The sequence below is a fragment of the Malaya genurostris genome, chromosome 3, assembly GCF_030247185.1.
Source record: "Malaya genurostris strain Urasoe2022 chromosome 3, Malgen_1.1, whole genome shotgun sequence".
NCBI lineage: Eukaryota > Metazoa > Arthropoda > Insecta > Diptera > Culicidae > Malaya > Malaya genurostris.
In genome coordinates this window covers 303,007,212-303,025,453 of record NC_080572.1, presented here as the reverse complement: position 1 = coordinate 303,025,453, position 18,242 = coordinate 303,007,212, and the positions used below count along the sequence as shown (strand labels likewise).

The 18,242-nt window shown below is 38.2% G+C and overlaps 1 protein-coding gene across 4 annotated transcripts in view; it reads left to right on the top strand.

The window, feature by feature from the left end:
* Nucleotides 1-14,197, top strand: part of LOC131433665 (neurexin-4) — a 51,390-nt gene extending 37,193 nt beyond the window's left edge. For 2 of the 4 annotated variants that reach the window (XM_058600177.1, XM_058600178.1), the window contains exons 7-11: nt 10,422-10,457; nt 10,632-12,181; nt 12,247-12,771; nt 12,836-12,970; nt 13,039-14,197. In XM_058600177.1, coding sequence (XP_058456160.1) covers nt 10,422-10,457; nt 10,632-12,181; nt 12,247-12,771; nt 12,836-12,970; nt 13,039-13,229 — 2,437 coding nt within the window. In that variant the 3' untranslated portion in view covers nt 13,230-14,197. The remainder of the gene's footprint in view (nt 1-10,421; nt 10,458-10,631; nt 12,182-12,246; nt 12,772-12,835; nt 12,971-13,038) is intronic. The other 2 variants (XM_058600180.1, XM_058600181.1) reach the window with 1 other exon arrangement.
* Nucleotides 14,198-18,242: the final 4,045 nt, after the last annotated feature.

Sequence of the window (18,242 nt, the reverse complement as noted above, 5' to 3'; positions counted from 1 at the left end):
CATATCTCCGGAACCAAAAGTCACAGACATTTTATCTTCGAACTTGATCAATGCCCCGATAGTAGCTTTCAAACGAGCCCAAGTTTGTTAAAATCGGTTGAGCCATCTCTGAGAAAATTGAGCGCGTTCAAATATCTTCGAAAAGTGCACACACATACACACACACACACACACACACATACACACACACACACACACACAGACATTTTCCGATCTCGTCGAGCTGAGTCGAATGGTATATAACACTAAGGGTCTCCGAGGCTCCGTTCGAAAGTCGGTTTTTCCAGCAATTCTAATACCTTTCTATAGAGAAAGGCAAAAACCCTTCTTAGTCCACTTAGTGGAATTTTCATATATCTTGAAAAATCACCATAGGAGGGAGTACATGAAATTTTCGAAATCGAAAAAAAATTTTTGATGCCAAAAGGCTTAGAATTGCATGAAACGTCGAGATTTAGTGTCATCTCGAAAAAAAATTTTTTTGAAAAAGTCGACTTTTTGGGACTTAGAAAAAATATGAAAATTTTTCTAAGTCCCAGAAAGTTGATTTTTTCAAAAAAAAAATTTTTCGGGATAACACTAAATTTCGATGTTTTATGCAGTTTTAAGAGTTTTGGCATCAAAAAAAATTTTTTATTTTGGAAATTTCATGTACTCCCCCCTATGGTGCTTTTTCAAGATCGATAATTGTCAAACCTTTACCACCGGGCAGCACCCCTTAAGCATGTCCGATTTAGGTCAAATTTTGCATGAAGGCTTTTTTCGAGGTGCTTAAACTTTTGAGCACTAGAACTTTACGAAAATAGAGTTGATCCCAAAATTTTGGCACCCTTATATATACAAGAGCGGTAAAAATCAACGTGTTTTGTCGGTTACGTCACTTATACAATCATATTTCTGGAACCAAAAGTCACAACCATTTGATCTTCGAACTTGATCAATGGCACGACAGTAGCTTTCAAACGAGCCCAAGTTTGTTGAAATCGGATCAGCCATCTCTGAGAAAATTGAGCGCGTTCAAATACAACGCTTTTTGTCGGTTACGTCACTTATAGAATCATATCTCCGGAACCAAAAATCACAGCCATTTGATCTTCGAACTTGATCAATGGCCCGACAGTAGCTTTCAAACGAGCCCAAGTTTGTTCAAATCGGTTCAGCCATCTCTGAGAAAATTGAGCGCGTTCAAATACAACGCTTTTTGTCGGTTACGTCACTTATAGAATCATATCTCCTGAACCAAAAATCACAGCCATTTGATCTTCGAACTTGATCAATGGCCCGACAGTAGCTTTCAAACGAGCCCAAGTTTGTTCAAATCGGTTCAGCCATCTCTGAGAAAATTGAGCGCGTTCAAATATCTTCGAAAAGTGCACACACATACACACACACACATACACACACACACATACACACACACACACACACACACACACACAGACATTTTCCGATCTCGACGAACTGAGTCGAATGGTATATAACACTATGGGTCTCCGAGGCTCCGTTCGAAAGTCGGTTTTTCCAGCAATTCTAATACCTTTCTATAGAGAAAGGCAAAAACCCTTCTTAGTCCACTTAGTGGAATTTTCATATATCTTGAAAAATCACCATAGGAGGGAGTACATGAAATTTTCGAAATCGAAAAAAAATTTTTGATGCCAAAAGGCTTAGAATTGCATGAAACGTCGAGATTTAGTGTCATCTCGAAAAAAAAATTTTTTGAAAAAGTCGACTTTTTGGGACTTAGAAAAAATATGAAAATTTTTCTAAGTCCCAGAAAGTTGATTTTTTCAAAAAAAAATTTTTTCGGGATAACACTAAATTTCGATGTTTTATGCAGTTTTAAGAGTTTTGGCATCAAAAAAAATTTTTTATTTTGGAAATTTCATGTACTCCCCCCTATGGTGCTTTTTCAAGATCGATAATTGTCAAACCTTTACCACCGGGCAGCACCCCTTAAGCATGTCCGATTTAGGTCAAATTTTGCATGAAGGCTTTTTTCGAGGTGCTTAAACTTTTGAGCACTAGAACTTTACGAAAATAGAGTTGATCCCAAAATTTTGGCACCCTTATATATACAAGAGCGGTAAAAATCAACGTGTTTTGTCGGTTACGTCACTTATACAATCATATTTCTGGAACCAAAAGTCACAACCATTTGATCTTCGAACTTGATCAATGGCACGACAGTAGCTTTCAAACGAGCCCAAGTTTGTTGAAATCGGATCAGCCATCTCTGAGAAAATTGAGCGCGTTCAAATACAACGCTTTTTGTCGGTTACGTCACTTATAGAATCATATCTCCGGAACCAAAAATCACAGCCATTTGATCTTCGAACTTGATCAATGGCCCGACAGTAGCTTTCAAACGAGCCCAAGTTTGTTCAAATCGGTTCAGCCATCTCTGAGAAAATTGAGCGCGTTCAAATACAACGCTTTTTGTCGGTTACGTCACTTATAGAATCATATCTCCTGAACCAAAAATCACAGCCATTTGATCTTCGAACTTGATCAATGGCCCGACAGTAGCTTTCAAACGAGCCCAAGTTTGTTCAAATCGGTTCAGCCATCTCTGAGAAAATTGAGCGCGTTCAAATATCTTCGAAAAGTGCACACACATACACACACACACACATACACACACACACACATACACACACACACACACACACACAGACATTTTCCGATCTCGACGAACTGAGTCGAATGGTATATAACACTATGGGTCTCCGAGGCTCCGTTCGAAAGTCGGTTTTTCCAGCAATTCTAATACCTTTCTATAGAGAAAGGCAAAACCCTTCTTAGTCCACTTAGTGGAATTTTCATATATCTTGAAAAATCACCATAGGAGGGAGTACATGAAATTTTCGAAATCGAAAAAAAATTTTTGATGCCAAAAGGCTTAGAATTGCATGAAACGTCGAGATTTAGTGTCATCTCGAAAAAAAATTTTTTTGAAAAAGTCGACTTTTTGGGACTTAGAAAAAATATGAAAATTTTTCTAAGTCCCAGAAAGTTGATTTTTTCAAAAAAAAATTTTTTCGGGATAACACTAAATTTCGATGTTTTATGCAGTTTTAAGAGTTTTGGCATCAAAAAAAATTTTTTATTTTGGAAATTTCATGTACTCCCCCCTATGGTGCTTTTTCAAGATCGATAATTGTCAAACCTTTACCACCGGGCAGCACCCCTTAAGCATGTCCGATTTAGGTCAAATTTTGCATGAAGGCTTTTTTCGAGGTGCTTAAACTTTTGAGCACTAGAACTTTACGAAAATAGAGTTGATCCCAAAATTTTGGCACCCTTATATATACAAGAGCGGTAAAAATCAACGTGTTTTGTCGGTTACGTCACTTATACAATCATATTTCTGGAACCAAAAGTCACAACCATTTGATCTTCGAACTTGATCAATGGCACGACAGTAGCTTTCAAACGAGCCCAAGTTTGTTGAAATCGGATCAGCCATCTCTGAGAAAATTGAGCGCGTTCAAATACAACGCTTTTTGTCGGTTACGTCACTTATAGAATCATATCTCCGGAACCAAAAATCACAGCCATTTGATCTTCGAACTTGATCAATGGCCCGACAGTAGCTTTCAAACGAGCCCAAGTTTGTTCAAATCGGTTCAGCCATCTCTGAGAAAATTGAGCGCGTTCAAATACAACGCTTTTTGTCGGTTACGTCACTTATAGAATCATATCTCCTGAACCAAAAATCACAGCCATTTGATCTTCGAACTTGATCAATGGCCCGACAGTAGCTTTCAAATGAGCCCAAGTTTGTTCAAATCGGTTCAGCCATCTCTGAGAAAATTGAGCGCGTTCAAATATCTTCGAAAAGTGCACACACATACACACACACACACATACACACACACACATACACACACACACACACACACACAGACATTTTCCGATCTCGACGAACTGAGTCGAATGGTATATAACACTATGGGTCTCCGAGGCTCCGTTCGAAAGTCGGTTTTTCCAGCAATTCTAATACCTTTCTATAGAGAAAGGCAAAAAGCCTTCTTAGTCCACTTAGTGAAATTTTCATATATCTTGAAAAATCACCATAGGGGGGAGTACATGAAATTTTCAAAATCGAAAAAAAAATTTTGATGCCAAAAGGCTTAGAATTGCATGAAACGTCGAGATTTAGTGTCATCTCGAAAAAAAATTTTTTTGAAAAAATCGACTTTTTGGGACTTGAAATGAAAGTCCCAGAAAGTTGATTTTTTCAAAAAAATTTTTTTTCGAGATGACACTAAATTTTGATGTTTTATGCAGTTTTAAGAGTTTTGGCATCAAAAAAAATTTTCGATTTTGGAAATTTCATGTACTCCCCCCTATGGTGCTTTTTCAAGATCGATAATTGTCAAACCTTTACCACCGGGCAGCACCCCTTAAGCATGTCCAATTTAGGTCAAATTTTGCATGAAGGCTTTTTTCGAGGTGCTTAAACTTTTGAGCACTAGAACTTTACGAAAATAGAGTTGATCCCAAAATTTTGGCACCCTTATATATACAAGAGCGGTAAAAATCAACGTGTTTTGTCGGTTACGTCACTTATACCATCATATATCTGGAACCAAAAGTCACAACCATTTGATCTTCGAACTTGATCAACGGCCCGACAGTAGCTTTCAAACGAGCCCAAGTTTGTTAAAATCAGATCAGCCATCTCTGAGAAAATTGAGCGCGTTCAAATACAACGCTTTTTGTCGGTTACGTCACTTATACAATCATATCTCCGGAACCAAAAGTCACAGCCATTTTATCTTCGAACTTGATCAATGCCCCGATAGTAGCTTTCAAACGAGCCCAAGTTTGTTAAAATCGGTTGAGCCATCTCTGAGAAAATTGAGCGCGTTCAAATATCTTCGAAAAGTGCACATACATACACACATACACATACATACACACATACATACACACACACACACACGCACACACACAGACATTTTCCGATCTCGTCGAGCTGAGTCGAATGGTATATAACACTATGGGTCTCCGAGGCTCCGTTCGAAAGTCGGTTTTTCCAGCAATTCTAATACCTTTCTATAGAGAAAGGCAAAAATAGGTTAAAAAGGCGAGTGGGTAACGTCAGAGACATAACTGGATGTCGTGAATACGAAAACAACTGACATGTTCCTTAACACTTCCGAATATCAATTAGTTGATCAATTGTATAAATTATGGGTCAAATGAGACAGGTTTTTCAATAGTGTACTATTGAAATACTTCAATGCTGTTGATATGCACGTTTAAGTTGAAAAATGTCGATTCTATTGGTAGTTAGATTATATAAATTCTTTCACAGATCACAGAGCTATGAGCTTTAAAAATACGAGAAAGGCAAACGCGCCTTATGAATTATTCTCTTTGATACTCGTTTATACCAAACATTTCAGAAAAGTTTAATTTTGAATTATTTGAGATTATGTCACACAGCTGAAAATTTTATCATAAAATGGTGATCATTTTTCCGATGGCATGTAGCAAAACCTGTTTTAATCCACCTAGTGGTGTAATGATGCCTTTCTCATGTACATAAAATATTGAGGTATTCTATTCAAAATATTTCTCTTCGATTTTTGAAAGAAACCAAGAGATTGTTTATGCATAACATACAGAATAAAACAGTGCTTTAATTGCGTAAGTCATCCTTAAGAAAACGAAATGGGTTCACTATTATATGCACTTCCGGCACCGGAACCCGAGAACCGGTATAATCAAAGTCGGTTCGTACGGCCACCAACTAACATTTTTTTTTTTTTTTGTTTCGATTATAGAGGTTTTAACCTTAAGGTCATTCGCCTCTTCGGGCCAGAAAAACTTTCTGACCCTATGTGCGGGGTTGGGAATCGAACCCAGGCGGGCTGCGTGAAAGGCATCGACTTACCCATCACACTATACCCGTCCCCCCAACTAACATGACATACAAACTCTTCTCAAAAAGTGAGTGAGATCCATTTTGGTATATATGACCACTATTTCCGGTACTTCATGAACCGGATACCGGGAACCAGGATAGCCGGAATCGGTTTGTTTAGTTGCCTACTGATAATGACTATCAATTTGTGTAGTTTTGAGACCAGTTTAGAAATTTTTTACGTTTTTTTATTTCGCCGGTTCAAGTGACGATGTACAATATTGAACACACTTTACCCTATAATTCCGGAACCGGAAGTCGAATCCGGATGAAGTTCAGGAATTTCGTATTCTAAGTTTGTCAAAATCGGTTCAGCCATCTCCGAGAAAACCTAGTGAAATTATTTGACACACGCACACACACACACACTGATCCATCTTGCCGATCAAATCTACCAAGTCATTTTAACGAGTTTGGTGGATTTGATCGGCAAGATAACATAAACGTTGCCTTCGTACCTGTCCATCATCGGTGTCGCTTGACGGCATGATGCCAGATCCGGCCTTCATGGAACCAACAGGCTTCGGGAGACATTATTCTTTACCAACTTCTCGTGACAAAATTTACGGGTTGTACACTTATGTGGTATTAAATCAGATGTAACAGATCGTTGTAAATGAAAACTTACGTTTAAGGAATGGATATTCTCTTGTTTTTCAATACAATGAAGTAGCGATAAACTTTTGGATGGGGATTTTTTATTTATTGGTTGGGAATTTATTGTTTCCTATCATTGATACAACAGAAGAATAAAATTTGGCGCTCTGCACGTCAAGCAAGTCTGTTAATAACTTCATCAATTTGCTTTCAACTGACATAGCCTCTCCTAAATGTGTGCATACAAATTCTCACAGATCCAAACGTGACGGAGAAAACAACAAATCTTAACGCTGAGTGAAAATCGCATGTATTTATAACCTCAAATTCGACGCTATTACCAAAAGATTCAAACGATGACTTCAAAACGTATGCCAAAACACAGATACTATTTCAAGTTTCTATACCATTCTTGATTAAGAATATTTTGATTAGGAATATCGTTGCACCCTGAAGACTTTCGAACGTTAACAAGAAACGCAAGATAAATATTAAAACAGTTTAGAAAACCATTATCTCACTTTGGATGAATTGAGTATTGTTTTATAGAATATCAAGATGGAACAGGTAGTTATGAAATATTCAGGGTTTTTGCTAAGTTTTATAAGGGGAGACTCGCTGTGCGCGGAGTCGTCTGGGTCTTCTTGAACGACTTCACCACACAGACTACTGTCGATTTGTTTCACGATCTACCTGTCGTATTGGTCTGGACTTTACTCAACCGTGTACACATTTTTTCTCTTCTTTAACCACGTCTTGCTTGGACCATTGGACAGATTGTAATAAAATTTCACACATGTGTACATTACATTCTGAACTAGTTTTTCCTGAAATTTCATAAATTTTCTCTCTATATATTATTTTGTTAATGTCTCATTTCGGTTTGGTACCAAAAATAAGGTCCTGTAAATTCTTCATAACCCTTAAACGCACTCAATTTCTCTCAAAATTCTTACCAATTGAAAGTTACCCTTTAAGGGTATTGTCCTTTGTGCGCACAAGGTGGATTTAACTTTCAATGGTAGCAACACCGCCAACAATACCGATTTATAGCGATTATTGTGCTCGATACAGTAATAAAGATATGTTTTCTGGTGGTGTGACCTTTTTAGTTTTGCTCTCTAAATACATTTTTCATCACAGATGATGTTTGTGTTTGTGTTGTGTTTACATAATTTGTGTTTACATAATTTTCGTTCGCTTTTGGAAGCTTTGCTGTAGCACTGCACCGGTGTTGAGCAATTAAAAAACGAAAATTAACCATTAGATTTCCAGAATTATGTGTTTACAGATTATTAGATTTCTGGAATAGGTTTCTTGCATTATATTGACATGTTTACTTCTTATGTACCTGTACATTCGTGAAAAGGATAAACCTTCAAATATTTGGCTTCTGATCAAAGATCTCTGTGTTTTCAGATCTCTTTGATTAGATTTTTGCATTGCTGCTGACAGAGAGTAGTTTAAATGTCTCGAGGAAGTAAGTAATCGATAAATTCGTGGTAACATCGAATTTTGGCTACAAAGTGGTGCTGTGATATGAGTAAAACAAATCTATGCAAAGTGTAAGATAGAAGGATTGCCTATAGGACCGTAATAATCGAAAGAAAGAGTAAAGAAAGAGGAACTGTCATTTGCACTTAGAACCTTTTCTAGTGTTTGTCTTCAAATTTCAGAATAAGTATGCATAATGGTAAAAGTAACATCAGGCAACATGTTTAATATTTTTATAAGAATTCTTAGGAACCGTGTTTTTAATTGCCAGCTAATGATTCCACTAATTTCATCAAAATTTGTCTCAGTAATGTGAAATTGTGACAATACTTGTTGTTCAATAGGATTCACACAATCGACAAAGCTGTCGACTTTCATTTTATCCACCATTTGCAAGGAGTATTTGATTTCCTTCTTTGACAGCTGAAACTGGTTTTTCAGAGTTCGGAGGAGCCTGTTCAGTGTCGATGATAAGAGAATCAAATTTAGATAATCTCAGTCACTAGAGGCATAGATTGTTGTTGTTTTTCTACAGTGACAAGCGTACATTTTAAGAATTCTAGAAGGATTTTGTTCTCTCGCCAAAAACCCAACTCTGAAGGGATATCGTATATGTTGTTAGCAATGGTCCTCATGTGCACCTCGTGCACTGTATAACTGGTCAAACTGTCAACTCTGTGAGAACTTGTACTCATACATTCAGGAGAGGTTTCGGTGGCTTATGCTTACGGCAGTTGAAAACAAATTGCTGGCTCAGTTGCAACGTCGAAACGGTTCTGATATTATACCATATAAGCAGTGCACAACCCGAGACGTCACTGGTTGTTAGAAGGAATCGGGTTTGCGGGAGGATTGTTGTGCTTTAGTTCATTCATTTTTAATTTTTAACCTTATACTATACCAGGCTAAAAAAGTATTGGAATACACTAGTCCGCGACCGGTACAAAAGAACTAGTTCTCCTCGAAGATTGAGTGAACTGGAGTTCTTTATTGAAGAATGGTAGCTCTTTTTTCTTTTCTATAGAATAGTCTTTCGAAACGTTTGCTGGTTTGAGGAATTTGGTAGAAGTTCGCGTACTTTGAAAATGTATATAAAAGAGAATGATTGTTGGTAGAACACATGCTAAAAGACTTCACTATTATTGAATCTGTTTACTACAAAATATAATTTATAGCTCTCATATTATTTTCGAAGAAACATACAAAGTTTCAGAAAAACGAAAGAACGGTTCAATAGAATTAATTCTTTTGGTACAACTATCAAGTTTTCAACAGTTCTGTGAAATGCACGGTTTTTCCGATTTCTAGAATACACTCCTAACTTGCATAATTTTTAAGAAGGATTGATTTTCCAGATAGCCTTTAAAAGACTGATTTAGTGGTAGTCTTGAAAAAGATTGAATAGATCGAAAAATAATTATTTTATTTTTAATTGTAAGACTTTAAATTTAATTTTTCATCATTAGGCTTTCAAATAACTGATGATATTTCTGAAAAACTACAAAACACCACCAATAATATGACCGTCGAATATGATGTGAAAGCTTCGCTTAAGAGCATTCTTGGAAAAAGCAAAAAGTTTGAATAAATTGTGTTGATTTTTCAAGAAAATTGTAAGAATTTTGATGCTTCATTCCTTCATGAAATGCAAGACTGATCACTTTCATCACCGTTGGAGAGATATGTTTCTTGTTTTAATCATATTGATACATCGAAGTTACTGGCGAAGTAAAAGGCAAAATAAAGATGGAATACATTGGACCATGTTAGTTCAGAAGATAAACGTTTGGACAAACTGTGGATGAGAGTTTTAATCGTGGTTCCAAGGAGATACCCGAAATATAGTTGTTTCTCAACTCTCGATGTTTTTTGGACATGTTAAAAAACCGGGAATTTTTAGTCTCGCCACCGGGAAAACCGGGAAATTGAAATCGCTAATTCACTTGCCACCCTGGTCATATAAATTCAATCACATTGCATCAATATTTAAAACTTCGTTCTCCCGCAATCAAGTTGCGAAAGCTTGCACAAGCCCATTAGTATAAATATGATCTCACAATTTCAAAATTTATCAAAAAGAAAAGTCATGTTGAATTACAATATTTCGTAAATGTTTTACTTTCGGAACATCGCGACTACAGTTCAAGTTCAAGTATCTCAAATGTAGATACTTCTGCTTAGTGTATTAACTGCTATGCACTGAAGAGTTGAAGATAAAAAGTAAACAAAATAATTGGATACCACAAATTGGTTACTTGTGACCAAAAAAAAAAAAAAATCGTAGGGGAAGTTAGTATTTTTTTCTCGGGAATATTGTTACTGTGTCTGTTTTAGAATAGAAAGCAAAAACTTTTTCAATATGAAATTTCAAATAAAATTCCATCAACTGCAGGGCTTTCGCAAACAATGGCTCAGGAATCGATGGCAGGTAATGATTGCCCCCATCCTAACCGAGAGTGTGTGTGTTTGTTTAGGCTAATGAAAAAAAAAGCGTTTAATGCCTGGATTTGTGTGGCTTCTAACCAAATTTAAGATCCCTTTAAAGCTTTTCAATCGATTGTGTTTTGCTGGTGATTAACCTGGAACCGTTTGTTTCACGCAGACTCTTGGACATTCTTACCGGTGAGCTGTACTACATTGGAGGCGGCAAGACCAAGGACGGCTTTGTGGGCTGTATGAGAACTATTATCATCGATGGCAACATTCGGCCTCCATCGGACTGGAAGGAAGAGGAGTACTGCTGCAAGGGTGAGATGCTGTTTGATGCGTGCCACATGATCGATCGATGCAATCCGAATCCGTGCAAACATAGTGGCGTGTGCAGGCAGAACTCGTTGGAGTTTTCGTGTGACTGTGCGGGAACTGGCTATGCTGGAGCAGTTTGCCACACGTCATTGAATCCGTTATCATGTCAGGCGTACAAAAATGTTAACGTAGTTCAATCGAGAACTACGATCAACATCGATGTGGATGGAAGTGGACCTTTGGCACCGTTCCCTGTGACCTGCGAGTTCTACAGTGATGGTAGAGTTATTACTGTGCTAAGCCACAGTTCGGAGCATACGACCAGAGTGGATGGTTTTTCGGAGCCGGGGTCATTTGAGCAAAATATTATTTACGAAGCAGATCTTCCACAAATCGAGGCATTGCTGAACCGCTCGCAGTCCTGCTGGCAACGATTGAACTATGCGTGCAGATCATCGAGGCTGTTCAACTCACCGTCTGATGCGGAAACTTTCCGACCTTATTCGTGGTGGGTCTCTCGGAACAATCAACCCATGGATTACTGGGCCGGTGCGTTACCGGGATCGAGAAAATGTGAGTGCGGTATTATTGGCAACTGCATTGAGCCTACCAAGTGGTGTAACTGTGATGCAAACAGTTTGGAGTGGCAAGAAGATGGAGGAGATATTAGAGAAATGGAACATCTTCCCGTGCGAGCACTCAGGTTCGGCGATACGGGTACTCCACTGGATGAAAAACTAGGTCGCTACACACTGGGTCCGTTGAAGTGTGAGGGTGATAATTTGTTCAACAATGTGGTTACTTTCCGCATCAAGGATGCTACCATCAATTTACCACCTTTCGATATGGGCCATTCGGGTGACATCTATTTTGAGTTCAAGACGACTACGGAGGATGCGGTTATCTTGAATGCCAAAGGACCTACAGATTTCATTCGTTTGATTATCGTCGGCGGAAAAAAACTTCTTTTCGAATATCAAGCTGGCACCGGGACACAGAAAGTTTACGTGGAAACGAGCTACCGCTTGAGTGATAATCGATGGCATTCGGTTAGTGTAGAACGAAACCGGAAAGAAGCTCGGCTTGTCGTGGATGGATCGATTCGGGCGGAGGTTCGTGAGCCACCAGGTCCGGTACGTGCATTGCATTTAACGTCGGAATTGGTAGTCGGTGCTAACATCGACTATCGGGATGGATATGTTGGTTGTATTCGTGCTTTCCTGCTTAACGGAATTCATGTAGATCTGAAATCTTATGCTGAACGTAAATTGTACGGTGTGTCACCGGGATGCGTAGGTCGGTGTGAGTCCAGTCCCTGCCTGAACAACGGAACATGTGCCGAAAGGTACGATAACTTCGAATGCGACTGTCGTTGGAGTTCGTTCAAGGGACCCATTTGTGCTGACGGTATACTATTTGAAATTTACGAACGTGTAGAGCAAAAATTTCATTATTTATATTATATTTTTCAGAAATCGGAGTCAACATGAAAGCCAGTTCGATGATAAAGTATGATTTCCAAGGTGCGTTCCGTTCGACGTTGCATGAAAGGATTCGAGTTGGATTTACCACCACCATACCTAAAGGTTTTCTGTTGGGTTTCTTCTCTAGCCAGTCTAAGGAATATTTGACGATTATGATTTCGAATTCCGGTCATTTACGAGTGGTGTTCGATTTTGGTTTCGAGCGGCAGGAGTTAATATATCCTACGAAAAATTTTGGATTAGGTCAGTATCATAACGTTAGATTCTCGAGAAAGAACGGCGGAGCAACGGCTGTACTGGAGGTGGACAACTACGAGCCGAAAGAATATCACTTCGATATTAAGGATTCGGCGGATGCGCAATTTAACAATATCGAATACATGTACATTGGCAAGAACGAGTCGATGAAGGATGGTTTTATTGGCTGTATTTCAAGGGTGGAGTTTGATGACATTTATCCTTTGAAGTTCCTGTTCCAGGAAAATCCACCAGCGAACGTGAAGTCTTTGGGAAGTAAGTATCATCCTGGACCAGATAACATTTGAGTATAAAGTTCTAATAATGTAAATCTTTACAGCTCCATTGACGGAAGATTTCTGTGGTGTTGAACCGGTTACTCATCCGCCCATTGAAATTGAGACACGACCGCCTCCATTGGTGGATGAGGACAGACTGCGTGATGCGTACGGTGTTGACACTGCTATTTTAGGAAGTAAGCAATGCACACACTACAAACTGACAGACGAGTTGAGTTAACTAAACTTGTTTTTCTGGTTTCAGGTGTCCTGGCAATTATTTTCCTTTTGTTGGTCATTATGGCCATCCTGATTGGACGCTACATGAACCGCCATAAGGGTGAATATCTGACGCAGGAGGACAAAGGAGCGGAAGCAGCTCTTGATCCGGACGATGCAGTTGTGCAATCGGCGACCGGTCACCAGGTGACCAAACGACGAGAATGGTTTATTTAATGTCTAAGGTGTTACGTGCCTTTCGGTTGGATTAACAGACCCAATTCAACGGGAGCACTCCAACAGAAGAGGATACCGACGATGACGACGATCACTGCGACTACGGTTCAGACAATGCAAACGAGAATCTCAACAGCAGCTGTAAATAATGTGTTCAACACGCGTACATTTTCTATTTTGCAGCCCGAATAGTAGCTAGTAACAATCCTTAGTTTATTTTTATCTCCGTGTTCTTGGTATCCTTGTAAAAAGTAACCTTCGACTTGTTCATTCTGAAAATCAAGTCTGCGAACCAAACAGAAACGGTCTTTCACATCACTAATCAGGTTGCATGTTGTAATATCAGGAAGTTACTAATTGCTAGCCGTGACCTCCACTGTGCCAAGTGCACTGAACTATTTTGAAGGGATAAATAACTGCATTTAGAAGACAGCATTTTTTTTCCAGTTGAGTGGACTACTCGTAGAGGAGGTTACTAGTTTAATTTGCTTGTACTACTGAAATAGCGGAATGCATTTGGATTGTTTCTTATTGAACAGAGAAAAAACAAAAGATTTTTTATTGACTTTACCCGTCCATTATCGTACTTTTAGTTGCTTTTATGACCATACGTTTAACATAGTTTAGTTCGTAAGATAAACCTTAGTTCAAAATCAGTTTGCAAGACGATTTAATGTACCGGATCCGAGACGAGCGTGAGACAAAGCTCCAGGACATCTTATCTAGCTGTTAGAAATGCGTTAGTTTTTATAGAATCTTACTCGTTTTTTTAGACAGTGAATCTTTCTCATAAAACATTAAAGAAAGAAATGCTAGCAGAATGGTAGCGTTTCAAAATAGTTTGATTCTTCCAAATTACTACGGTAAATGATTAAATAACAGAAGCGAAAAAAGTCGAGTAGTTTACAAACGAAGCTATAATGTAAGACAGTGTATATAGATTTTGAAATACAAATAAGATACCTGGATGAGATGTGTATCAATTCAAAAAGAAGTTCATTCATTATTGTGTAAAAATTGAGGGATATATGTATATCAATTGGAATTGCTTACTTCACTGTTCCTTTAATTAATTCCTTGGAACGATACTGAATTCGTTGAACGTGCCCACGTAGTCTTTCTCCACTGTTCCGTATCGGTATCTCAATCAAATACACTCATCCTGAAAGAGTGTGATAGTGTTCGAAGAAAACAATGCGAGCTGGTTTCTCTTCAGACATTCACTGTACATCTCTAGTGTTTTGCAGGCTGTAATATTCTAGTATCAAGCATGGAGTACTTTGAACGAATATTATAACACGTGGAAAAGTTTCGCGATTAACTATTAAAAATACTTTTTTTGGTCAAAACTCAACTTTATTCATCTTTTTCTAAAGTAACAAAATTAGTTCAGCGCTTTTTTACCAGTTCTAAATTGTGGAACAATTTATCTTTTGCCTCCTGAGAGCATTTTTCATGCCTTCAAACAGGTCGTAGTCGCTGGGACCATATTCGGTAAATATGGTGGGTGCGACAGTAATCTGAAACGTAATTGTTTCCAACCCATTGTGTAGAGAATATCAAGACTAGCGTAACTTAATTCAATGTAAATCGTGAACCAAACATTTCAAGTTCATGCAATACTCTTGAAATATAATACAGATTTTTTTTATTTTGTTGGCAACTCCATCTATGCATCAATCTCGGAGCTTAATTTACCGTGTGGTATTCCAGGTTGTAGTTTAAAAAACGTGCTTAATCCACCTAGCAGTGTGATGATGATACCTTTTTTTTATCATCCGCATGTGTTTTTGCATGAATACTCTTCGGTGTTTTAGTTCTCATGACATTATTTCAATGACCGTCGTTTCAAGTGGCAATTTAAAGTTCTATTCACTCATTACCCTGTAATGTTGAAACTGCAAATCGGATCGAATTTTAATCTAAACGTGTAATAATCGATTGAACATTCCATGAAATGTCGAAATAAGTTCCACTTTAGAGTTTACGGTTATTTACGGTACTACCAGAACCGGTATTCAGGAACCTGAATAACCGAAAACGATTCGTATGGCCATAAATTAATATGACGAATAAATTGCAATAGTTTTGAGTCCGACTTTGAAGCTTTTTTGGATTGTCATCTTCTGAATATATCGGTATGAATTTTAAAAATTCATCCCCCTGTAATTCCAGAATCGGATGATTATTAATTGGGACCATAAATCCTTTAATTTGAATTTTTGTTTTTGAAATTCGATTTGGCCTTTCTTAAGAGTTGATTGATTGAGCTTTGAGAAACGATTCGATACTGGAACCGGAATCGGTGTAGCCGAAGTCAGTTAAATCCTCATCAGTATAGTTTACATTTGATTCAAACTGTTTGAAAATCAGTGTAGACATCTTTGAGAAATCGTAGTGCGAATTAAATTTCTGGGTACCTTTCGAATCGAAAACTGAATACCGCTAAAACTGAAAAAAGTTTATTTGGTTATAGACTATCCAAATCTGTAAACCTGATAAACCTGATAAATTTATGTGAAACGGACATTTTTATACTAATCACTCTGTATCCCCTAAATCGGAAGTTGGATCTGGCTAAAAGCCGGATGTTTTATAGTATCTTAAGACTTTTCCTTTTAATCTTTCATGGTTCCTAGATTTCATTTGAAACTTAGATCGGTTTAGCCATCAACGAGAAAAATGAGTAACACTGCTTTAATTTCGTTTCACATATCATCCTGTAGTCCCGGAACCAGAAATCGGATCCAAACGTAATTCAGGAACCTTGTTTGGGAACATACGACTTCTCATATGAATCTGAGTTTGTAGAACACGGTTGAGTCATCTCCGAGAAAATTGAGTGAAATTATTTGTCACACACGCATTTGACGAACTGATTCGAATGGTATATGGGTATTATGTGCTTCTTGCATTTATTGCTGTGAGCAGTTTAAATCAATATAATTATGGAATAACTTTCAACTCGAAAATGCTGCCATCATATGGTTAAAATATGTCATATTCGAACGATTGCGTATGCTATACAGTGTTGGTGATTGCCGAAAATTTGACAGAAGCTGCTATATTGCTATCTATATTGTATACAACATTTTCAATCCGGCAGAAGATGCTACAAGAACTCGAGTCTCTCAATGCATGAACCGTGAGAGAACTTTGTTACATTTCTTCGCTCTACTTCATACTCTGAGTATTTCGCGGCCCTTAAAAGAAACTTACAGTCTGATAATGATCGAATCGATGATTCAACTTGATGATTCTCATACTAGGTTGCAATATTTCAAAACCCTTGTGAGGAGCTTTCACAGACATTTTCATAGACACAACTTATACTAAGGTTATATGCACATAGTTAGGATAAGCGGCAATAGTAAAATGTTTCTATCGTAATTATCAACTGTCTGTATAGAATCGGATCGCGAGACGAGATTAAGCGACCGTTTGTTGCTTCAGAGAGGATCCCCACAGCAGCGTGCTAACCTTTGATTCTCAGAAATGTCATCGAGAGAAATTCGCTCTCGCACTGGTGTCGATTCTATGTTAAATGAGCCATGCTGGGTTTTTGTTGTTGCGATGATATCCGTCTCTCTTTGATGGCACAGTCTTTTTGGTACTTAGAAACAATTGTATGTAACAGTATAAAAAATTGTGTTTTACGTTGCTCCCAAGCATTGCTTTGTCATTCAGCGCTCAAAACTCCTACTGGAAGAAGGCGAAAGTCGCTTACACAATAATATCGATATCTCCGTTAAAAATGGACGGATTTTGACAATCTATGGCTTGTTGGATAGCTATTACCGTGCAGAATCTAAGTCTAAAATAATATTATGTTTTTAGGATTGTATTAAGATCAGATATTGTCAAAAAACTGAACATTTTGACACAAAACTTCTTATAACTCAAAAAGTAAACATTTGGTCTCAAAACCATTCCTGTTCCGTTCACTGTTCGTGTTCGTACAAGGGGATTAATGTAAACATGTCCGCATAGATCTGGAGAAAGTTGTTTCTGGTCACAGTTGGGGGTGGCTTGGTTCTGTGGGAGAATGCCACTTAAGGTTCGGTTTTGGGAAGGTCGGACTGGTACCAAGGCCTTTTCCAAACCCGGTGCAGGTGGGTCAGATTTGGAAGGTTATTTCCCGTGAAGCTTCTGTACTTCCATTTTCCAGAGAGAGCTTTTTTGTTCATCGTAGGTCTTTTCCAACCACCCCAGGGATCGGAGAAAGATGAGCCAAGCTGAATACCAGCGGAATGGGAAGACGTTGGATTATACGCATGCAGCTGTAGCTGGGCTGCTTGGAAGTAGATTTGAGGCAGCTCTGACGGCTCTGTTGTAAGTTGTAAGTTGTAAGGATAGAACCTTGATTAGGTGTTTCCTGTCTACGGTGGTTAATTTCATCAGAGCGCTCCAATATGTGACACAGGAGAGTGGCTAATTGGTCGGAAATTGCTGGTGGAGAAGGACCCCGCACAACATTTGGGGATTGGGACAGTGTAGTGATTACTGTTTTTCTATCTGCCTAGGATTTCTCGAAAGACTATACTCTGTTAAAGAGCTTTAAAAGTGCAATGCGATCTGTGCGCGGAAGATGTCGGAGCGTATCGTTATTAATATCTGTGAAATAGTGGTTTTAAGAGTTTCGTGGTGATCGTAACTCCACTATCGATAAAGTTCACCACGGCTGGTCCTACAGTGCGGTTACACAGGACATTGTCAAAACTACATACAATGGTGCTGAATGACCGATAAGATTACTACCGAGCGCACACGCAATAGTTCGAGCAAGATTCTGCAAATAAGAAAGATGTTCTTAACTGTTAACGAAACCTCATAATGTTGGTTCTCTAGGATTATCATGTTAAACTTGTTCTCGAAAAAGTAAAAAATAAACATTATAGACAAAAAGTGTAAGTGTGGATTAATGAAGAGGGTGAAGACCGAATCATTTTTCGAGACATTTAGTAGTTTTTGACCACTATTTCCGGAGCCTGAAACCGCTAAAGTAAATGATAT